General features: G+C 39.0%; 2 protein-coding genes across 3 annotated transcripts; both read left to right on the top strand.

Annotated features, from left to right (window-relative positions):
* The first annotated feature begins 958 nt into the window (after window positions 1-958).
* tmem107 (transmembrane protein 107) lies at window positions 959-4,376 on the top strand. The gene is made up of 6 exons (XM_051658518.1): window positions 959-1,049; window positions 1,576-1,667; window positions 3,261-3,328; window positions 3,428-3,528; window positions 3,703-3,799; window positions 4,011-4,376. The coding sequence occupies exons 2-6, from the start codon at window positions 1,581-1,583 to the stop codon at window positions 4,063-4,065; spliced, it is 408 nt and encodes a 135-aa protein (XP_051514478.1). The 5' UTR covers window positions 959-1,049; window positions 1,576-1,580; the 3' UTR covers window positions 4,066-4,376.
* Window positions 4,377-13,820: 9,444 nt separating this feature from the next.
* LOC127418098 (aurora kinase B) lies at window positions 13,821-20,306 on the top strand. Of its 2 annotated transcripts, XM_051658484.1 has the most exons (9): window positions 13,821-13,888; window positions 14,141-14,179; window positions 14,435-14,495; window positions 16,299-16,332; window positions 16,439-16,627; window positions 16,732-16,870; window positions 17,250-17,398; window positions 17,486-17,660; window positions 19,781-20,306. In XM_051658484.1, the coding sequence occupies exons 1-9, from the start codon at window positions 13,883-13,885 to the stop codon at window positions 19,961-19,963; spliced, it is 975 nt and encodes a 324-aa protein (XP_051514444.1). In that variant the 5' UTR covers window positions 13,821-13,882; the 3' UTR covers window positions 19,964-20,306. The 2 variants fall into 2 exon arrangements, with proteins under 2 accessions (XP_051514444.1, XP_051514445.1); XM_051658485.1 differs by lacking the exon at window positions 14,141-14,179 and having other exon boundaries at window positions 13,826-13,888.
* Window positions 20,307-22,196: the final 1,890 nt, after the last annotated feature.

Below are 22,196 nucleotides of genomic sequence, written 5' to 3' on the forward strand. Positions count from 1 at the left end.
GCTATAAAGTTTAATATAATGCAGTGACACAGCGGAGAAGATAACAGCTTTTTCACAGATTTAGAATGAGGAGCTTAAAAAAGAACAAGACTGGAATGTGTAACTAAGCCCATAATACAATTTTAAGAACTATATGGGATGTTATAAACAAAAGAAAAGCAGGAACTCATTACAGGGACATTTTTGGTCCCTTTGTTTTGAATTTCGGGGGCAAATTTGCCCCGAGCCCCCATTATTTATTTACCCTAGTAGGGAGCAGCATTTCATGTTTATTATCTTTTTATATATAATGACTTTCTTATTCAAGAGAAATAGTGACAGCTGAAAGAATGAATGAATATAAATATATATACATACACACACACACAAAAACATAACATTTTCCCCCATTTTTCAACGTCAAGTGTCAACATTTGCTAACAATCCTGAAGCTGTAGCTCAACTGGTAGAGCATGATGATAGCAACACTAAAGTCAAGGTTTTGATTTCCAGGGAGCACATACTGAAAATGTACTGCCACGTTTTTAATGATTAGCATTCATTGTAAGATGATCAGACATTGGCAATTTACATTTACATTTAATCATTTGGCAGACGCTTTTATCCAAAGTGACTTACAAAAGAGGAAAACATAAGCGAATCATCTTAAGGAGACAGTGGTATGAAAAGTACTGCATTACAAAGTTTCACTAGCATCAGAATAGCATTCAAAACAGATTAAAGTGCAACAAGAATATATATATATATATATATATATATATATATATATATATATATATTGTGACTGGTTAAGTGCTCATAGTGATGTAGGTAGATGTTTTAGACTTCACTATTATTATTATTATTATTATTATTATTATTATTCATGCATTTCAACAAAGCGTGTCAGTGTATTTGTAAATGATGTAATTGTGTAATAGCGGCCTCTGGTGGCGGTGTGGTGTATTACTTCGTGTCTCCGTGCCGGCAGAGGGCGATATGAACGCAACGCAACTCGGACGCGGATTTCAGGAGAAGAAGCGGTTGTTGCTGCTGCTATTGTTGAACATGTGAGTCTATTCATCTCTTCTACGTTTTCCCTTTAGTATATACTAATTTTAATAAAGTGAAGGAAGTGTCATTTACATTGCTGCATAGATTTTATCTAGTAAAACATTTAAAAAGGTCACTTTCTGTACCACGTGAACAAACATAATCGTCTGTAAAAGTATTTATCTGTATTTGCATGTACATTTCTCGTTGTTAAGGGATATACAGTGTGGGATAAGTTACTCTAAAAAAAGTATTGTTTTATATAGAATTGCTCTATAGTCTGTACAGAATAACACAGTTACATCAGAAGTAACAACAGAAAAATTAAGAGTAATCCCTTACTTTTGACAATGAAAAAGTAATTGAATTACAGTAATTAATTACTTAGTAATGCATTACACCCAACACTGTGGATATACCGTTTGATCTTACGAAGTATTAGTAAATCCAAAGACAGTGAGTTTTTAGTTGTTCATTTTCCCAAAATGACATATTCACTAAGCATATGTAGTTTAATTAGATCATGTTGTTGTTTGTTGACAGGTGTGATGTCGGGGTTTAAGAGTCTCGTACCTGCTCGTTTCCTGACGCTCACAGCTCACCTGGTCATCATCATCACCATCTTCTGGTCTCGGGTGAGAGAGAAACCCTTGGATAAACAACACCACTTTGTTCATCATAAGTTACGTTTTCAGTGTTTTGTTTACACAGATATGTTAACCGTTTTGGCAGCGGGCCTAATGCAAGTGCACAATATAGAATTTAATTTGTAATTCAAACATGTGGCCACTTTGGTCCTGCACACAAAATGTGAAAGTAATTTACTGATTCATGCTATTTAATTATTTTATCAATCATTATTTTTTCTTTCGTTATCTATTATATGCCTTAATTTTAAACTATATGTTATTATATATTAGATGAAAAATAAGCCTTTGTAGGTTATTTGATATAAGCTGACCTTTATAATTAAGCTGTATTCTATTTAACTCTTGTGCGTCAATACAAAAAGTTACTCAGAGGTCCTTAGAGGACAAAAATGTCCACGTCAAAAAACTGCCTTAATAATATTATATAGTAATATTATTTTCCACTTTCAATTAGTTAATTTTAACCAACATAGTTCTGATCATAACTACCAAATATTCATTCAATTCAGGATTTTAACCCTTTAAATGCCAGTTTGTTTATATAATGCCACTGTTGTTTTTTACACGCGTGCACACACACATACAAAACACACTCTGACATCCATACCAACACACACACACAATTTCAGCCGCATCATTTATTCAGTTGTCCTGCAGTGCTCTATAATACAGCAAACAGAGAATAGGGGAAAAGCATGTATTTGCTCCATAGTCTAAACATGAGATAAATGGCGCCATCTGGTGTAAAATATAAAAAATGTAAATGTTGAAGCCAGGGCTCCGGAATGAAAGCATAATATCATAGAATTCCTGATTTTATGCTTTAATGGGACTGGGATCAAATATTGCAGTTTTAATGGGTTTCAATGGGGACATTTTTGTCCTGAAGGTCCTGAGTGTAACTATTTTGTGTACACAGTGTATTATAGATGTATTATAGGAACTGAGGTTGAAATATCAAAATGAACCCAAAAGTACACACCTTTGGCAAAATGTATGCCGTCAGCATTAACAGCCAAAATTATAGAAAAAACCAAATTGAAAAAGAAAAAAATGTCCTGAAGGTCACACAAGGGTTAAGTATAAATAAAAAATGTAAGTATCATGGTCACATTGTATATGTCTGCATAAAGTGCATAAAATCTAAGACATTAACGGTATTAAATTGTATGAGGTGTAATTTCGCGATTGTCCTGCAGGTATCTGCATAAGTCAGATATGTCCTTAGTCCAGAACACCAGATCTACGACCATTTTCAAGTACTTAAATTACGATGCCTTTGGGAAACAGCCCATAACACTAAGATGATTCATACGGTCGTTTCTATTATATAATTGGGCTTATAACGCTTTGGGGAAACGAGGCCGACACAGATTTACAGTAAGTGACGAGCAAACTGCATCTTAATGAGGCATGTATTTTCCCGGTCTCGTCTGCATGCTTCGGTATGGCAACTGCCATAATCTGCCATATGCAAACGCCACCCCTGGTCTGTCACGTCTGCTGTATGTAATATTCACAGTAAAATTGTGTTTTCCTCTAAGAGAATTTTAAATGTTTGTTCTTGATGTATCACAGGAGAATAATGTACAGTCGTGTCTGCCGCTGGATTTTACTGAAGAACAATTTAGAACAGAAGATACACGGTAAAAACACTTTGAGTGACAAACATCTGCGCTAACACGGAAACCTGAAATTATAACTGTGATTGTATTGTTCATTTCCAACGTTGTTCTGTCTGTCAGGCTTGTTGTGGCTCTGTCTGTGACTCTGGGTTTGTTTGCAGTGGAGTTCATCGGATTCTTCTCTGGTGTTTCTATGTTCAACAGTAATCAGGGCCTGTTATGTATCCTTAAAATCCTCGACACACTCACACACACACCAATCCAGTGTTGCAGAACTGTCCGTCATGAATAATGTTCATGAACAAGTAATAAGAACCTTTGGAACTGCCTCATTTGCATCAAATGCCTTAAAAAGTAACAACAACAAAAAATGGATTCTCTTAACATGTCGTCAGCTCTAGTGTCTCACTCTAGCGCATCGGTCAGTCTGTCTTTCTTTGTGTTCCAGCAGTGGCCGTGCTGGACGTACTGGATCATCTTCAGCCTCTGCAGGTCTGCGCTCTCATTCTGTGGTTTTATTCATCAGTTTATAGGCATTTTAGATGTGTTATAAATGTGTGCTGCATTGTCTTTTGTGAACTTAAAAATAGACGGCAATGCCAATTCAGCATCACATGCCAAATGAACTCAAGAATGAATTGATCTTCATCAGTCATGAATGTCTCTCTCTCTCTCTCTCTCTCTCTCTGTGTGTGTGTATCAGTGTGATTCCTGCAGTGTTTGAGTTGATTCTGCTCATGTTACTGAGATCAGTGTGAATGATTCTTCAGCCGAGACCCTCGAGGAAACCCCTGAGAAACAGATACACTGAATCATTTCAATCATTAGATGTTATGAAATCATCTGATGAATCTTTGTGATTATATCAAAGCAAATGTACAGGATTGTCTGAAAAGGCAGCCTCTGGTTTTTATTTATTTATTTATTTTTGTATGTTTGACACATGAGCTCAGATTTTTCTCTTCTCTCATTATTGCTCTACAGATGTGGAGAAATGAATAAAATTGTAGAAATACAGTATTTCCTTTTTTCTGTGTGTTTTATAAATTAATAAAAAATGGATTTCACAGTGATTGTGCATGTCTGCATTGAATCAGTTTGAGGTTCTCTTTGTGTGTATAAGGTTTAGACAGACAGATATATAGACAGACAGACAGAAACACATATACAGACAGATAGACAGATATATATATATATGTATATATATAGATAGATAGACAGATATATAGACAGATAAACATAGACAGATGATAGACAGACAGACACAGATAGAAAAATAGACAGATAGACAGATGATAGATAGAAACAGATAGACAGAAAGATAGAAACAGATAGACAGACAGACAGACAGACAGATAGATAGACAGACAGACAGATAGATAGATAGACAGACAGACAGATAGACACAGATAGATAGACAGACATAGACAGACAGATAGATGGATAGATAGACAGACAGATAGATAGATAGACAGACAGATAGATAGATAGACAGACAGATAAATAGATAGACAGACAGATAGACAGGCAGATAGATAGATAGACAGACAGATAGATAGATAGATAGACAGATAGATAGACAGACAGACAGATAGACACAGATAAACAGATAGATAGACAGACAGATAGAAAAATAGACAGATAGACAGATGATAGATAGAAACAGATAGACAGAAAGATAGACAGACACAGATAGACAGACAGATAGATAGACAGACAGACAGATAGATAGATAGACAGACAGATAGACACAGATAGATAGACAGACAGACAGATAGACAGACAGATAGATGGATAGATAGACAGACAGATAAATAGACAGACAGACAGATAGACAGGCAGATAGATAGATAGACAGACAGATAGATAGATAGACAGACAGATAAATAGATAGACAGACAGATAGATAGATAGACAGGCAGATAGATAGACAGACAGATAGATAGACAGACAGATAGATTTGAAAGCACAGATAATATTGTCTTAAAGTACACTAAATATATGATCAGAAAAACGAATAATAACAATAAATTTTGATCCAGTGGTTGTTTTGTGTTCTTCTTTTTTCATGTACCTTTAACCCCAGAATGCATATACTGGTAAAAAAAAAAAAAAAAAGATTAGGTTTAGGTGAAGTCTAGATGCATATTATTAATTAACTGTAATTATAATTTTATCAATAATTAAAAATTTTAAATGGTTAATATATCATATTTTATTCGGTTCAGAACAGAACTTGCTCATCTCAAACGAGCCTAATCATTCAGTACAGGCACGTATCAAATCATGGTGGCTAAACTAAACGGTTCTTCCAAACACAAATATGAATGATTTAAAAGTGAGTTCCGAATTGCAGTAATTTTAAAGCCCAAAACCTTCAGTCACTACACATAATGAAGCATTTATTGCTTTATTAATGGAGAGGGAAACACCATAACAACAACAATAATAATATGCGATTCATTTGTGCGCTACAGCATCCCATTTCAATGAGACCACTCGCATTTAAAGTAATTTTAACTGTGTTGTCCCTATTTTCACACATTCATAAATTGAAGATTATGATTTGTGCAAGTATTGTCTTTTGGGCTTCACTCTTTCACTGCACTGGCTTTCTCTTCTTGTTGAACTCAAATGCTGGAATAATACTGGAATACACATAGGAGAGCTAGCAGATGACTGTCATTGTGATGCACATTTTGTGAGAGCACACAAAAGATTTTGCGAGAGAACGCAAAAGATTTGCTAGAGCATGTAAAAATTCTCGGTCGAACGCAAAGTTTTGTGAAAGAACACATAGTTTCTCAGTGGAATGCAAAGTTTAGCGAGAGAACGCATAGTTTCTCGGGGGAACGCAAAGTTTTGCAAGAGAACGCATAGTTTCTCGGTTGAACGCAAAGTTTTGCGAGAGAACACATAGTTTCTCAGTGGAACACAAAGTTTTGTGAGAGAACGCATAGTTTCTCGGGGGAACACAAAGTTTTGCAAGAGAACGCATAGTTTCTCAGGGGAACGCAAAGTTTTGCAAGAGAACGCATAGTTTCTCGGTCGAACGCAACATTTTGCGAGAGAACGCATAGTTTCTCAGGGGAACGCAAAGTTTTGCAAGAGAACGCATAGTTTCTCGGGGGAACACAAAGTTTTGCGAGAGAACAGTTTCTCGGGGGAACGCAAAGTTTTGCGAGAGAACGCATAGTTTCTCGGTTGAACGCAAAGTTTTGCAAGAGAACGCATAGTTTCTCAGGGGAACGCAAAGTTTTGTGACAGAACACATAGTTTCTCAGTGGAACGCATAGTTTCTCGGTTGAACGCAAAGATTTGCAAGAGAACGCATAGTTTCTCGGTTGAACGCAAAGTTTTGCAAGAGAACGCATAGTTTCTCAGGGGAACGCAAAGTTTTACAAGAGAACGCATAGTTTCTCGGTCGAATGCAAAGTTTTGCAAGAGAACGCATAGTTTCTCAGTGGAACACATAGTTTCTCATGGGAACGCAAAGTTTTGTGAAAGAACACATAGTTTCTCATGGGAACGCAAAGTTTTGTGAAAGAACACATAGTTTCTCATGGGAACGCAAAGTTTTGTGAGAGAACACATAGTTTCTCAGGGGAACGCAAAGTTTTGTGACAGAACACATAGTTTCTCAGTGGAACGCATAGTTTCTCGGTTGAACGCAAAGATTTGCAAGAGAACGCATAGTTTCTCGGTTGAACGCAAAGTTTTGCAAGAGAACGCATAGTTTCTCAGGGGAACGCAAAGTTTTACAAGAGAACGCATAGTTTCTCGGTCGAATGCAAAGTTTTGTGAAAGAACATAGTTTCTCGGTGGAACGCAAAGTTTAGCGAGAGAACGCGTAGTTTCTCGGTTGAATGCAAAGTTTTGCAAGAGAACGCGTAGTTTCTCGGTTGAACGCAAAGTTTTGCAAGAGAACGCATAGTTTCTCAGGGGAACGCAAAGTTTTGTGAAAGAACACATAGTTTCTCAGTGGAACACAAAGTTTTGCAAGAGAACGCATAGTTTCTCGGGGGAACGCAAAGTTTTGTGAGAGAACACATAGTTTCTCGGGGGAACGCAAAGTTTTGTGAAAGAACATAGTTTCTCGGTGGAATGCAAAGTTTTGCAAGAGAACGCATAGTTTCTCGGTCGAACGCAAAGTTTTGTGAAAGAACATAGTTTCTCGGTCGAATGCAAAGTTTTGCAAGAGAACGCATAGTTTCTCGGGGGAACGCAAAGTTTTGTGAAAGAACATAGTTTCTCGGTGGAATGCAAAGTTTTGCAAGAGAACGCATAGTTTCTCGGTCGAACGCAAAGTTTTGTGAAAGAACATAGTTTCTCGGTCGAATGCAAAGTTTTGCAAGAGAACGCATAGTTTCTCGGTCGAACGCAAAGTTTTGCGAGAGAACAGTTTCTCGGGGGAACGCAAAGTTTTGCGAGAGAACGCATAGTTTCTCGGTGGAACACAAAGTTTTGCGAGAGAACAGTTTCTCGGGGGAACGCAAAGTTTTGCGAGAGAACGCATAGTTTCTCGGTCGAACGCAAAGTTTTGTGAAAGAACATAGTTTCTCGGTGGAATGCAAAGTTTTGCAAGAGAACGCATAGTTTCTCGGTCGAACGCAAAGTTTTGTGAAAGAACATAGTTTCTCGGTCGAATGCAAAGTTTTGCAAGAGAACGCATAGTTTCTCGGTGGAACGCATAGTTTCTCGGGGGAACGCAAAGTTTTGTGAAAGAACATAGTTTCTCGGTGGAATGCAAAGTTTTGCAAGAGAACGCATAGTTTCTCGGTCGAACGCAAAGTTTTGCGAGAGAATGCATAGTTTCTCGGGGGAACGCAAAGTTTAGCGAGAGAACGCATAGTTTCTCGGTCGAACGCAAAGTTTTGCGAGAGAACGCATAGTTTCTCGGTCGAACACAAGGTTTAGCGAGAGAACGCATAGTTTCTCGGGGGAACGCAAAGTTTTGTGAGAGAACACATAGTTTCTCGGTTGAACGCAAAGTTTTGCAAGAGAACGCATAGTTTCTCAGGGGAACGCAAAGTTTTGCAAGAGAACGCATAGTTTCTCGGTCGAACGCAACATTTTGCGAGAGAACGCATAGTTTCTCAGGGGAACGCAAAGTTTTGCAAGAGAACGCATAGTTTCTCGGGGGAACACAAAGTTTTGTGAGAGAACACATAGTTTCTCGGTTGAACGCAAAGTTTTGCAAGAGAACGCATAGTTTCTCAGGGGAACGCAAAGTTTTGCAAGAGAACGCATAGTTTCTCGGTCGAACGCAACATTTTGCGAGAGAACGCATAGTTTCTCAGGGTGAACGCAAAGTTTTGCAAGAGAACGCATAGTTTCTCGGTGGAACACAAAGTTTTGCGAGAGAACGATAGTTTCTCGGGTGAACGCAAAGTTTTGCGAGAGAACGCATAGTTTCTCGGTTGAACGCAAAGTTTTGCAAGAGAACGCATAGTTTCTCAGGGGAACGCAAAGTTTTGTGACAGAACACATAGTTTCTCAGTGGAACGCATAGTTTCTCGGTTGAACGCAAAGATTTGCAAGAGAACGCATAGTTTCTCGGTTGAACGCAAAGTTTTGCAAGAGAACGCATAGTTTCTCAGGGGAACGCAAAGTTTTACAAGAGAACGCATAGTTTCTCGGTCGAATGCAAAGTTTTGCAAGAGAACGCATAGTTTCTCAGTGGAACACATAGTTTCTCATGGGAACGCAAAGTTTTGTGAAAGAACACATAGTTTCTCATGGGAACGCAAAGTTTTGTGAAAGAACACATAGTTTCTCAGTGGAACACAAAGTTTTACAAGAGACCGCATAGTTTCTCAGGGGAACGCAAAGTTTTGTGACAGAACACATAGTTTCTCAGTGGAACGCATAGTTTCTCGGTTGAACGCAAAGATTTGCAAGAGAACGCATAGTTTCTCATGGGAACGCAAAGTTTTGTGAAAGAACACATAGTTTCTCGGTTGAACGCAAAGTTTTACAAGAGAACGCATAGTTTCTCGGTCGAATGCAAAGTTTTGTGAAAGAACATAGTTTCTCGGTGGAACGCAAAGTTTAGCGAGAGAACGCGTAGTTTCTCGGTTGAATGCAAAGTTTTGCAAGAGAACGCGTAGTTTCTCGGTTGAACGCAAAGTTTTGCAAGAGAACGCATAGTTTCTCAGGGGAACGCAAAGTTTTGTGAAAGAACACATAGTTTCTCAGTGGAACACAAAGTTTTGCAAGAGAACGCATAGTTTCTCGGGGGAACGCAAAGTTTTGTGAAAGAACATAGTTTCTCGGTGGAATGCAAAGTTTTGCAAGAGAACGCATAGTTTCTCGGTCGAACGCAAAGTTTTGTGAAAGAACATAGTTTCTCGGTGGAATGCAAAGTTTTGCAAGAGAACGCATAGTTTCTCGGTCGAACGCAAAGTTTTGTGAAAGAACATAGTTTCTCGGTCGAATGCAAAGTTTTGCAAGAGAACGCATAGTTTCTCGGTGGAACGCATAGTTTCTCGGGGGAACGCAAAGTTTTGTGAAAGAACATAGTTTCTCGGTGGAATGCAAAGTTTTGCAAGAGAACGCATAGTTTCTCGGTCGAACGCAAAGTTTTGCGAGAGAACGCATAGTTTCTCGGGGGAACGCAAAGTTTAGCGAGAGAACGCATAGTTTCTCGGTCGAACGCAAAGTTTTGCGAGAGAACGCATAGTTTCTCGGTCGAACACAAGGTTTAGCGAGAGAACGCATAGTTTCTCGGGGGAACGCAAAGTTTTGCAAGAGAACGCATAGTTTCTCGGTGGAATGCAACATTTTGCGAGAGAACGCATAGTTTCTCGGGGGAACGCAAAGTTTAGCGAGAGAACGCATAGTTTCTCGGGAACGCAAAGTTTTGAGAAAGAACATAGTTTCTCGGTGGAACGCAAAGTTTAGTGAGAGAACGCGTAGTTTCTCGGTTGAACGCAAAGTTTTGCAAGAGAACGCATAGTTTCTCGGTTGAACGCAAAGTTTTGCAAGAGAACGCATAGTTTCTCAGTGGAACGCAAAGTTTTGTGAGAGAACACATAGTTTCTCAGGGGAACGCAAAGTTTTGTGACAGAACACATAGTTTCTCAGGGGAACGCAAAGTTTTGTGAAAGAACACATAGTTTCTCAGTGGAACGCAACGTTTTGTGAGAGAACGCATAGTTTCTCAGTGGAACACAAAGTTTTGTGAGAGAACGCATAGTTTCTCGGTGGAACGCAAAGTTTTGTGACAGAACACATAGTTTCTCAGGGGAACGCAAAGTTTTGCGAGAGAACACATAGTTTCTCAGTGGAACACAAAGTTTTGTGAGAGAACACATAGTTTCTCGGTGGAACGCAACGTTTTGCAAGAGACCGCATAGTTTCTCAGGGGAACGCAAAGTTTTGCGAGAGAACACATAGTTTCTCAGTGGAACACAAAGTTTTGTGAGAGAACACATAGTTTCTCAGGGGAACGCAAAGTTTTGCAAGAGACCGCATAGTTTCTCAGGGGAACGCAAAGTTTTGCGAGAGAACACATAGTTTCTCAGTGGAACACAAAGTTTTGTGAGAGAACGCATAGTTTCTCAGTGGAACGCAAAGTTTTGTGAGAGAACACATAGTTTCTCGGTGGAACGCAAAGTTTTGCGAGAGAATGTAGTTTCTCGGTGGAACGCAACGTTTTGCGAGAGAACGCATAGTTTCTCGGGGGAACGCAAAGTTTAGCGAGAGAACGCATAGTTTCTCGGGAACGCAAAGTTTTGTGAAAGAACATAGTTTCTCGGTGGAACGCAAAGTTTAGTGAGAGAACGCGTAGTTTCTCGGTTGAACGCAAAGTTTTGCAAGAGAACGCATAGTTTCTCGGTTGAACGCAAAGTTTTGCAAGAGAACGCATAGTTTCTCAGGGGAACGCAAAGTTTTGCGAGAGAACACATAGTTTCTCAGTGGAACACAAAGTTTTGTGAAAGAACACATAGTTTCTCAGTGGAACACAAAGTTTTGTGAGAGAACACATAGTTTCTCAGTGGAACGCAACGTTTTGTGAGAGAACGCATAGTTTCTCAGTGGAACGCAAAGTTTTGTGAAAGAACACATAGTTTCTCAGTGGAACACAAAGTTTTGTGAAAGAACACATAGTTTCTCAGTGGAACGCAAAGTTTTGTGAAAGAACGCATAGTTTCTCAGTGGAACACAAAGTTTTGTGAAAGAACACATAGTTTCTCAGTGGAACACAAAGTTTTGTGAGAGAACACATAGTTTCTCAGTGGAACACAAAGTTTTGTGAGAGAACGCATAGTTTCTCAGTGGAACGCAACGTTTTGTGAGAGAACGCATAGTTTCTCAGGGGAACGCAAAGTTTTGCGAGAGAACACATAGTTTCTCAGTGGAACACAAAGTTTTGTGAGAGAACACATAGTTTCTCAGTGGAACACAAAGTTTTGTGACAGAACACATAGTTTCTCAGTGGAACACAAAGTTTTGTGACAGAACACATAGTTTCTCAGGGGAACACAAAGTTTTGTGAGAGAACACATAGTTTCTCAGTGGAACACAAAGTTTTGTGAGAGAACACATAGTTTCTCAGTGGAACACAAAGTTTTGTGACAGAACACATAGTTTCTCAGGGGAACGCAAAGTTTTGCAAGAGACTGCATAGTTTCTCAGGGGAACGCAAAGTTTTGCGAGAGAACACATAGTTTCTCAGTGGAACACAAAGTTTTGTGAGAGAACACATAGTTTCTCAGTGGAACACAAAGTTTTGTGAGAGAACACATAGTTTCTCAGTGGAACACAAAGTTTTGTGAGAGAACGCATAGTTTCTCAGTGGAACGCAACGTTTTGTGAGAGAACACATAGTTTCTCAGGGGAACGCAAAGTTTAGCGAGAGAACATAGTTTCTCAGTGGAACACAAAGTTTTGTGAGAGAACACATAGTTTCTTGGGGGAACGCAACGTTTTGCGAGAGAACGCATAGTTTCTCGGGGGAACGCAAAGTTTAGCGAGAGAACATAGTTTCTCGGTGGAACACAAAGTTTTGCGAGAGAATGTAGTTTCTCGGTGGAACACAAAGTTTTGCGAGAGAATGTAGTTTCTCGGTGGAACGCAACGTTTTGCGAGAGAACGCATAGTTTCTCGGGGGAACGCAAAGTTTAGCGAGAGAACATAGTTTCTCGGTGGAACACAAAGTTTTGCGAGAGAATGTAGTTTCTCGGTGGAACGCAACGTTTTGCGAGAGAACGCATAGTTTCTCGGGGGAACGCAAAGTTTAGCGAGAGAACATAGTTTCTCGGTGGAATGCAAAGTTTTGTGACAGAACACAGTTTCTTGGGGGAACGCAAAGTTTAGTGAGAGAACGTATAGTTTTTCAGTGGAACGCAAAGTTTTGCAAGAGAACACATAGTTTCTTGGGGGAACGCAAAGTTTTGCGAGAGACCGCATAGTTTCTCCGTGGAATGCAAAGTTTAGCGAGAGAATGCATAGTTTCATAGGGGAACGCAAAGTTTTGCGAAAGAACATAGTTTCTCGGTGGAACGCTAAGTTTTGCGAGAGACTGCATAGTTTCTCAGGGGAACGCAAAGTTTTGTGACAGAACATAGTTTCTCAGGGGAACGCAAAGTTTTGTGACAGAACATAGTTTCTCGGTGGAACGCTAAGTTTTGCGAGAGACTGCATAGTTTCTCAGAGGCACACAAAGTTTTGTGATAGAACGCATAGTTTCTCGGTGGAACACAAAGTTTAATGAGAGAACGCAAAATAATTTGCTTATTTTTTTTCCCATACCACTAATTTTTCCCCCACCACCTTGGCCCTTTAGGTGCTCTGTAATATTGATATATTCGTCTGTTTATAGTTTTCTACTATAATCTTTACATGAAGTCGTCTTTTTAGTTCACATTGTCAAAGACACCTTAATTGAGAAATACTTGGGAGTGTCAGATGAAAAGACCAGTTCATGTAAAGATTACAGTTAAAAAGTAGTTGGCAGTGTCATTTTTCACCCACATAAGGTCTGTGTGCATTGATTTTAGGGAGTGATGACGCGTTTCCGCCTTATTTAGCAGCATAAATCTCGCAAAAAATATTTTTTATATTATACATTTTTAAAATAGTGAGTGTAATTTTATAACATTATGCTTTGTGTTATATTACCCTGGAATTAGTTTTAAAAACTGAATTACCACAGCTACTGAGCGAGTGACAGTAAATTTGGCATCTTCTCCCACTTTCCTGTCTTAATCCACCGCTCTCTGTTTTTTTTCCTCTTCTGGAAAGTCATTGAAACGTAAGAGTGGATTTTTTCTTTTGCTCTTGGAGCAAGTGAAAATAATATGTGCTGTGATCTCCCATTCACTCTCATTCAATGCTGTCAAAGATTACCCTGCAATCGTTTACTTGTGTGAAAAAGGCCACTGCACATGCGCGAATCTACGGGGCGGAGGCAAAGTGATTGACGAGTGCTTAGCCAATGAGTCTTCGTGTAAATGGGCCAATCGGCGGAGAGGTAGAAGCGGATGGACCAATGAGAATGCAGCTAGTTCATTTTAAATCCAGGCGGTTGATAGGAACGGAAGAGAACACACACATCTTATTATCGGCACCATGCAGGTAAATTATCTAACATTATTTATATTATTTTAACACATACGTTTATACATGTGTAAGAGATTTTAGTGTAGCGCCGGGATTTCTGTATATGTGCCTAAACATCGCTTTAAAACGCGCAATCATACAGATTAATCCAGTATTTCTGTTTTTAAATTCACATAAGAACAGTTATAGTGTGTGTTTTACTCATTAAATCGCTTTATTTGGTCAGTGTGTGTGTGTTAAGTGTGAGTTGTTTTATGTTTTTATCAGAATAAAGAGAACAGGGAGCCCAGAGCTGTTAATACACAGGTAATAAACACTCAACATACATTTATTAATCAATTAAACTTCATTCACTTATAAAGAGTCACAGTTCAGCAGCTCTTTGCTGTTCAGATATACTATAATACTATAGATCTAGAAGTGTGGAGAAAATCATCTGGAAAAATAATTCACGAGTTAATTGATTACTGTAAAAGTCTAGGATATGTCCTCATGTACATTGCTTATAATTGTGTATCTGATGATCATGTTGTTGTTGTTGTTGTTGTTGTTGTTGTTTAGGCTGTAGGTGTTGGTCCACTCAGAGTTGGGATGAATCCGACAGATATACATGCAGTAACAGGTAAAACAATCACATATAAATACACATTGAGATGACACATCATTATAAACACACTTTTTTTAGTCCGGTGTAAATTCATATTTCAGTTCCATCTGATGTTTGCACAGTTTTCAGGTTAAACTCCTAAAGAAGTCTGATATTTTCACTATATATGTAAAACATATTGCCTGTGTGTACAGCACATTATGTATGGGTTTCACTGAAACTGTATAAAAAGTCACATTTCAAAATCATACATATATATGCAACACATCCAGTATTTTCCCCATTCATAGTGAAAGTTTTATATGTATATACGTACAAATATATGAGCCAGTTTTATATGTTCATCATTGTCATATATCAGATGGGACAGCACATGGAATACCGTTTAACTTGTACTATTTAAAGGAATATTCCAGATTCAATGCAAGTTCAGTTCAATCGACAGCATTTGTGTCATAATGTTGTTTACCACAAATATTAATTTCGACTCGTCCCTCCTTTTCTTTAAATGTGTGTTCCAGGGAGACACTTACAATGGAAGTCAATGGGGTCAATTTTTGGAGGGTTTAAAGACAGAAATGTGACGCTTATAATTTTATAAAAGCACTTACATTAATTCTTCTGTTAAAACTTGTGTATTATTTCAGCTGTAAAGTTGTTTAAAGTGTCGCTTTAGCGTTTACGGCGTTGTCATGGCAACCAAGTTGTAAAACTGTCTTTAACTTTACACAGATGCGGTTAGTAAGTGATTTTATGATAGTAAAATCATGTTAACACACATATTGTTTATGTCTTGTGTCTATACTTTTGAAACAGTGAGTATTTGAATGTTTACAGATTGACCCCATTGACTTCCATTGTAAGTGTCTCACTGGAACACACATTTGTGCATTATTTAAAGAAAACAAGGGATGAGTCTAAATACATTTTTGTGGTAATCAACATTATGCCACACAAACGCTGTTGACTGAGATTCACTTGTGTTGAACCTGGAATATTCCTTTAAATGATGTAAAGTTTGTTTTATTATTTTCTACAAAATTTAAAGTGATGCTACATGTGTCAAGGTTGTAATGACCACGTTTACATGCATTAAAAAAAAACGGTTTATTCCAAGGTTTTAGCAGAAAGCGGCGTTCTAAATCGTCATGTCAACGAGAACGTGATTTCCTTACGCTGTTTAAGGGATTAAAAGAAAGAGGTTTAAAACACCTAGGTTTCTGCCGGAGAATGCGGCTTAATGTGGTCACGTAAATGCATAAGCGGCGTTCTGATGGGTGTTGGAAGATTGCGCGTTTGTGGAACAGACCGGATAACAAACGTAATGGGATGGAGCCCAACAACAAGTCAACACAGCGGAACATTTCTAGGAATCCAGAGGGAAAATCACATATACTATAAACTATACCCATTTATACACACCAATGTAAAATATCGACTGTCCCTCACGTCCGCGTATATGCGCTCAAGTACACTGGGGGAATCCCAGAGTTTTATGTAAGAGGAAAACCCCACTATTGCAGCGCAATTCTGCTCCAGTTCACGATAGAAAGTGAAGTAAACAAACACAGCAGCAACTCTGGAATATCTGGAAATAATGCGTAGCAACGGAGACTAAGATAGTGAAGTCTTCCTTAGATCCCTTGTTTGTTATTTACACAAGCGTCGTAGGAAAATGACTTTGCTGTGGAAAAAGCTGCTTACTGAACGAGCCGCATCCTTAAACAGTGCATGTAAACGGGAATGCTGTTTTCTCACGATAAGCCGCTTTCTGGTAGTCAATGTTGAATGATCGAGTCTCTGGTTTTCTTGTTGCAGGTCCCGGTAGAGTTCCAGTGAAGTCAAACTCCAAGTGAGTTCATTTTAAATGTGTTTCATGGATCTCTGATAGAGGAACTCGCAAACTTCCTTATGTTTCCTCCAGTGTGTTTCATAATTGCTGCTTGTCTTTGACACAGAAAATTATCCATCAAAGACTTTGACATCGGCCGTCCGCTGGGAAAAGGCAAGTTTGGGAACGTGTACCTGGCGAGAGAACGCAAGCTGAAGGTGATTGTAGCGCTGAAGGTGCTCTTCAAATCGCAGATGGAGAAAGAAGGTGTAGAACATCAACTGAGGCGAGAAATCGAGATCCAGTCGCACCTCAGGTGTGTGTTTGACTTCATACAGTAGCAATCAACAGACTGGATTGAATTTGTTTCTTCGAAAGTGGAACTGATTTTAAAATTCTCTTCCCTATGTGTATGAACAGGCATCCAAATATCCTGCGCTTCTATAACTATTTCCATGACGACACGCGTGTGTTTCTCATTCTGGAGTATGCTCCCCGCGGCGAGATGTATAAGGAGCTTCAGCGCTGTGGACGATTTGATGACCATCGCACTGCCACTGTGAGTGATCTGAACAAACATCTGTGCACAATCTCTGCCCGGCATCATCACAGATGTGAACTGTTGAGATGTTTGCATATAGTGCAGCAATTAAAGATCAAATTTCTGTGTCGGCCAGCTAGATTGTGTTACCTTGGTAATGAGTTTAAATCAGCAGAATTCACAATAACAGTGTTCCAATACATCACAGAAATCCAAATGTAAAAATTTGTAAGGCATAAAAGCACATTTACAAGATCAGTGAATGTAAGATTTAGTGACATTGCAGCACTGGGCCGACACACCCTCACGCTGACCCCGGGCCAGCGGGACGTTCTTATTGTTGAGTGCTGTATTTTGATGCATCACTAATGTTGTCATCATGTGTTCTTGAGTGCAGTATATGGAGGAGTTGGCTGATGCTCTTCAGTACTGTCACGAGAAGAAAGTGATTCACAGAGACATTAAACCAGAAAACCTGCTGCTGGGCTTCAGAGGAGAACTCAAGATCGCTGACTTCGGTTGGTCTGTCCATGCACCATCACTACGGTAACCAATATCCAATAATAGGCCTGAAAAGAATCTGATGTCCTCATCAGTGCTGATATACGAATGCTAATAGTGAGTGTGTTTTAGACGGCGTACGATGTGTGGAACGCTGGACTATCTGCCTCCAGAGATGATTGAAGGTCACACTCACGATGAGAAGGTGGATCTGTGGTGTATCGGCATTCTGTGTTACGAGTGTTTGGTGGGAAACCCTCCGTTTGAAACGGCCAGCCACACAGAAACTTACAAGCGCATCACTAAGGTCTGTGCGCTGTCCTCAACTTCTACATGACATGAAACTTTTCCAGGTCATATTTCACCAATCAAAAGAAATTATATTTTACATAAAGGGAATGAAGCCTATTTTAATATGGCGCTAGAACAGTTACTACGTATTTTAACCTGACATGTGTTCATTTGAATTCTAGACGTGACATTTAACCAAATTAGGGATTTTTGTATTTTATAAACTTGTATTTTTAAACCGCAGATTTTTAATTTGTATTATGTTTTTTTAAGAGGTGGAATTAGCGGTAAGCTTTCAGATTGATGAATTACAGGGTAACATTTTCAGATTAACCTCTTCAGCTCTGAAGGGGGCACTATATCAGCCCTCTACATAGCAGGTAAGTGACTCGCATATGCAACCAAGTTTTGCGCTATGCAACAAATATTAAATATATTAGACACTAAAATTCTGATTTGGCTCACCAGAGAATGAGTTGTGTAGTGGCGAAGAAGAGCTTGAGTGTCTGATTCTTTTACTGAACGAAGCCAGCGGTTAAGAAACTGGATTCAAATTGTAAACAAACTAGGCCAAAGGTCAAGAACCTTATTTACTTAAAGAGCACCTATTATGGTTTTTCAAATATTACCTTTCATGTAGTGTGATATATAGCCGTTTGTGAATGTAAAAAAGTCTGCAAAGTGCACGACAAATGGAGTTATTGACAGCTAAAAGAAAGAACCGATTCTGAACACCTGAAATGAGTCGTTAGTATTTCCAGACTTACTTCCTGTACTAACCTACGTAATTTGGTAACAAAAATCCCGCCTCTGGTCTTCATTGGCTGCTCACGAACAGCTTTGACCCGCCCTCAAACACTACACTAAGCGGTAGACCAATCACAACAGACTGGGACATCTGACCAATCAGAGCAGAGTATGCTCTCTGAAAGGAGGAGTTTAGAATGAATCCTTTAGAACGGATCATTGAACGAGTCGTTTTTGACACTGGGGAAAAAAAGGTAATGCTGCAATTTAAATTGTGAGCAAATTAAAGTGTTTTTTGACCTTGGATTCATGTAAATCTATTGTATGAGACCTTTAAAACAAAATTAGGCACGTTTAATAACCATAATAGGTGCTCGTTAAAAAACAGAAATCTTTTAAAGAGAAATCTTTTAACTCTTGTGCATCAATACAAATAGTTACTCAGAGGTGCTTAGAGGACAAAAATGTCCACGTCAAAAAACCGCCATAATATTATATATTAATGTTATTTTCCACTTTCAATGAGTTAATTTTTTAACCAACATCAGTCCTGATCATAACTACCAAATATTCATTCATTTCAGGATTTTAACCCTTTAAATGCCAGTTTGTTTACATAATGCCACTGTTGTTTTTTACACACATTAACACACACACACACACACACACAATTTTAGCTGCATTCAGTTGTCCTGCGGTGCTCTATAATACAGCAAACATAAAATAGGGGAAAAGCTTGTATTTGCTCCATAGGCTAAACATGAGGAAAATGGCGCCATCTGGTGGCCAGGGCTCCAGAATGAAAGCATAATATCATAGAATTCATGATTTTATGCTTTAATGACACTGGGATCAAATATTGCAGTTTTAATGGGTTTCAATGGGGACATTTTTGTCCTAAAGGTCCTGAGTGTAACTATTTTGTGTACACAGTGTATTATAGATGTATTATAGGAACTGAGGTTGAAATATCAAAATTCCCCAAAAAATACACACCTTTGGCAAAATGCCGTTGGCATTAACAGCCAAAATGATCAAAAAAACAAAAATGTCCCGAAGGTCACACAAGGGTTAATCACTTCAGAGAAACTGATTTGTCAATTACATTTGTTAACAAATGAAGCCTTTTTGTAAAGTGTCACCAAAACATGTTATAACAGCTCTACAATGTTTTTAATTATTATTACAGTTACAGAATTATTGAGAATCACCTTTTGTAAATAATAAAAGTTAACAAAGCTCAAAAGTAAAACGTCATTTAATGCCCAAAAAATGATTTCCTGTGCTTCATTATCATGGAAAAATGTCACAACGCAACCAGTCTTAATAGTCCTAAAATGACTTCCTGTATTCATGTAGATTCTCTTGGTGTGTTTTGTATTATAACAGGTGGATCTTCAGTTTCCTAAAGTGGTGTCTGATGGCGCTCGAGATCTGATCTCCAGACTGCTGCGTCATAGTCCGTCCATGCGTCTGCCGCTCCGTAGCGTGATGGAGCATCCGTGGGTCAAAGCAAATTCACGCAGAGTTCTGCCGCCCGTCTGCAACCCGCAGACCGCCCCAAATCACTGACAGAAACGAGAACAAATCACATGATCAAAGACCGGTCTGAGGTGTGCTGTTTTAGCTCTAGTTTGTGTTTACTGTGAGAGCTGATATCAGACTTCACCCCTCATGAGGGAAACGTCAAGCGTTCAACATCTCAAAACGCCAGATTCATCCTGTATATAACCGTTTTATTCTGACCCTTTATTGTCTACATGACTTCGATGTTTGATTTTAAACCCTATAATTAGTTATTTTCTGTTTATTCTTTAAAAGTTTACCTGATTACTGTGGCTTCTGTTTATATTCATGTCATCTACTGTTTCTGTATCGTCTCTTCTGAATGTGTATTTCATGCTTTCAAATAATAAAGGTTTCAAATATGTTTAGTGTAGTGCTATTTGCACTTTACAAACTCAGTATGTCTGTTCAGGTTGTAGCTAGTTCTTGCTCTAAGAATTGCCATAGCTCTCTATCCGTCTCCTTCCTGTGGTTCTTCAACATTTCACATTATAAAATGACATTTGATTTAGACTGATCTTCAACAAGCTAACATATTAGGATAAAGTGTCACCCCTCATTTATTTGAAAAGAAAAAAAAAATCAATGTTATAGTGAGGCACTAACAATGGAAGTGAATGGGGCCAATGCTTGGATGATTTAAAGGCAGAAATGTAGTCACTTGCATGACTTTTTCTTTGTTACTTTCATGTGGACTTCAAAGTGGTGCAGATCATTTAAATGAGGCATCACGTTTGCTGCAACGAGGTGGGCATCCATGATTAATTTTGTGTTGGGTGAGGGTTTAATAGATTTAATGCCCATTGCAATGAATACATAATCTTTGTGGTTCTCTTAATTTACACAACACAATATACACCTAATAATAACAATATGCAGTATACAATATAATGATGAGAGCAGCCCATGGCTCAGGTGGCTGGAGTCTGATGATCCTCCGAGCTTTTTTCACACACCGCCTTGTATATATTTCCTGGAGGGAGGGAAGCTCACCTCCGATGATGTGTTTGGTAGTTCGCACCACCCTTTGCAGTGCTTTGCGGTTGTGGGCGGTGCTATTGCCGTACCAGGCGGAGATGCAGCCAGTCAGGATGCTCTCTACAGTGCAGGTGTAGAACCGTGTGAGGATGTGGCGGTTCATTCCAAACTTCCTCAGCCGTCTCAGGAAGAAGAGGCGCTGATGAGCCTTCTTCACAACGACTTCAGTGTGGATGGACCATGTGAGTTCCTCAGTGATGTGGACACCCAGGAACTTGAAGCTGCTGACTCTCTCCACTGGTGCTCCATTGATGGTGATGGGACTGTGTTCTCTGTCTTTTCTTCTGAAGTCCACCACAAGCTCCTTTGTCTTACTGACGTTGAGAGAGAGGTTGTGCTCCTGACACCAGTGTGTCAGAGTGTGCACCTCCTCTCTGTAGGCTGTTTCATCATTGTCAGTGATCAGACCTACCACCGTCGTATCATCAGCAAACTTAATGATGGCATTGGAGCTATGTGTTGCCACACAGTCATGTGTGTACAAGGAATACAGTAGTGATCTGAGAACACAGTCATGTGTGTACAAGGAATACAGGAGTGGGCTGAGAACACAGCCCTGTGGGGCTCCAGTGTTGAGGATCAGTGATGAGGAGATGTTGCTGCCTATTCTAACCACCTGGCGTCTGCTTGACAGGAAGTCCAGGATCACATGTAAATGTGCAATTAACTATGAAATATCATGCGATTTATCACGATTAAATATTTTAATCCCCTGACAGCACCAGTTTAAATGTTTACTGCAGTGATATTTGATTTGCACTTTTACGGATTCAAATGATTTTTACATGTCTGGAGTGATGTGCACAGTGAAAAGAAAACTGTGTGATATTCGCCCCCATTGGTAGATGCCGAAACTACATCACATGTTCCAAAAACCTGTTTTGCCAGTGACAGCCATTCAAAATAACCACGACTGATATTTTACTATAAGTGTGTGTGTGTGTGTGTGTGTGAGAGAGAGACTGACATACATTTTCTCTATCGGTTTCTATTGATGAGTGATTAGTCACGTGACAATGTCTGTTTGCAGTTATACTTGCACACTCAGAATTATATTTGTAATATTCTGTGTGCGCATGATGATATTTTGAACATGCAGAGTGGGTAGGAGGCAAAATTTAAGAATTCTGAGCAAATTGATTTTCATTTGCAAAAAATGAAATTATCTTTGCAAGAAGAACGTTGCGTTGAAGCACGTGCA

Source organism: Myxocyprinus asiaticus, chromosome 27 (assembly GCF_019703515.2).
Source record: "Myxocyprinus asiaticus isolate MX2 ecotype Aquarium Trade chromosome 27, UBuf_Myxa_2, whole genome shotgun sequence".
Lineage (NCBI taxonomy): Eukaryota > Metazoa > Chordata > Actinopteri > Cypriniformes > Catostomidae > Myxocyprinus > Myxocyprinus asiaticus.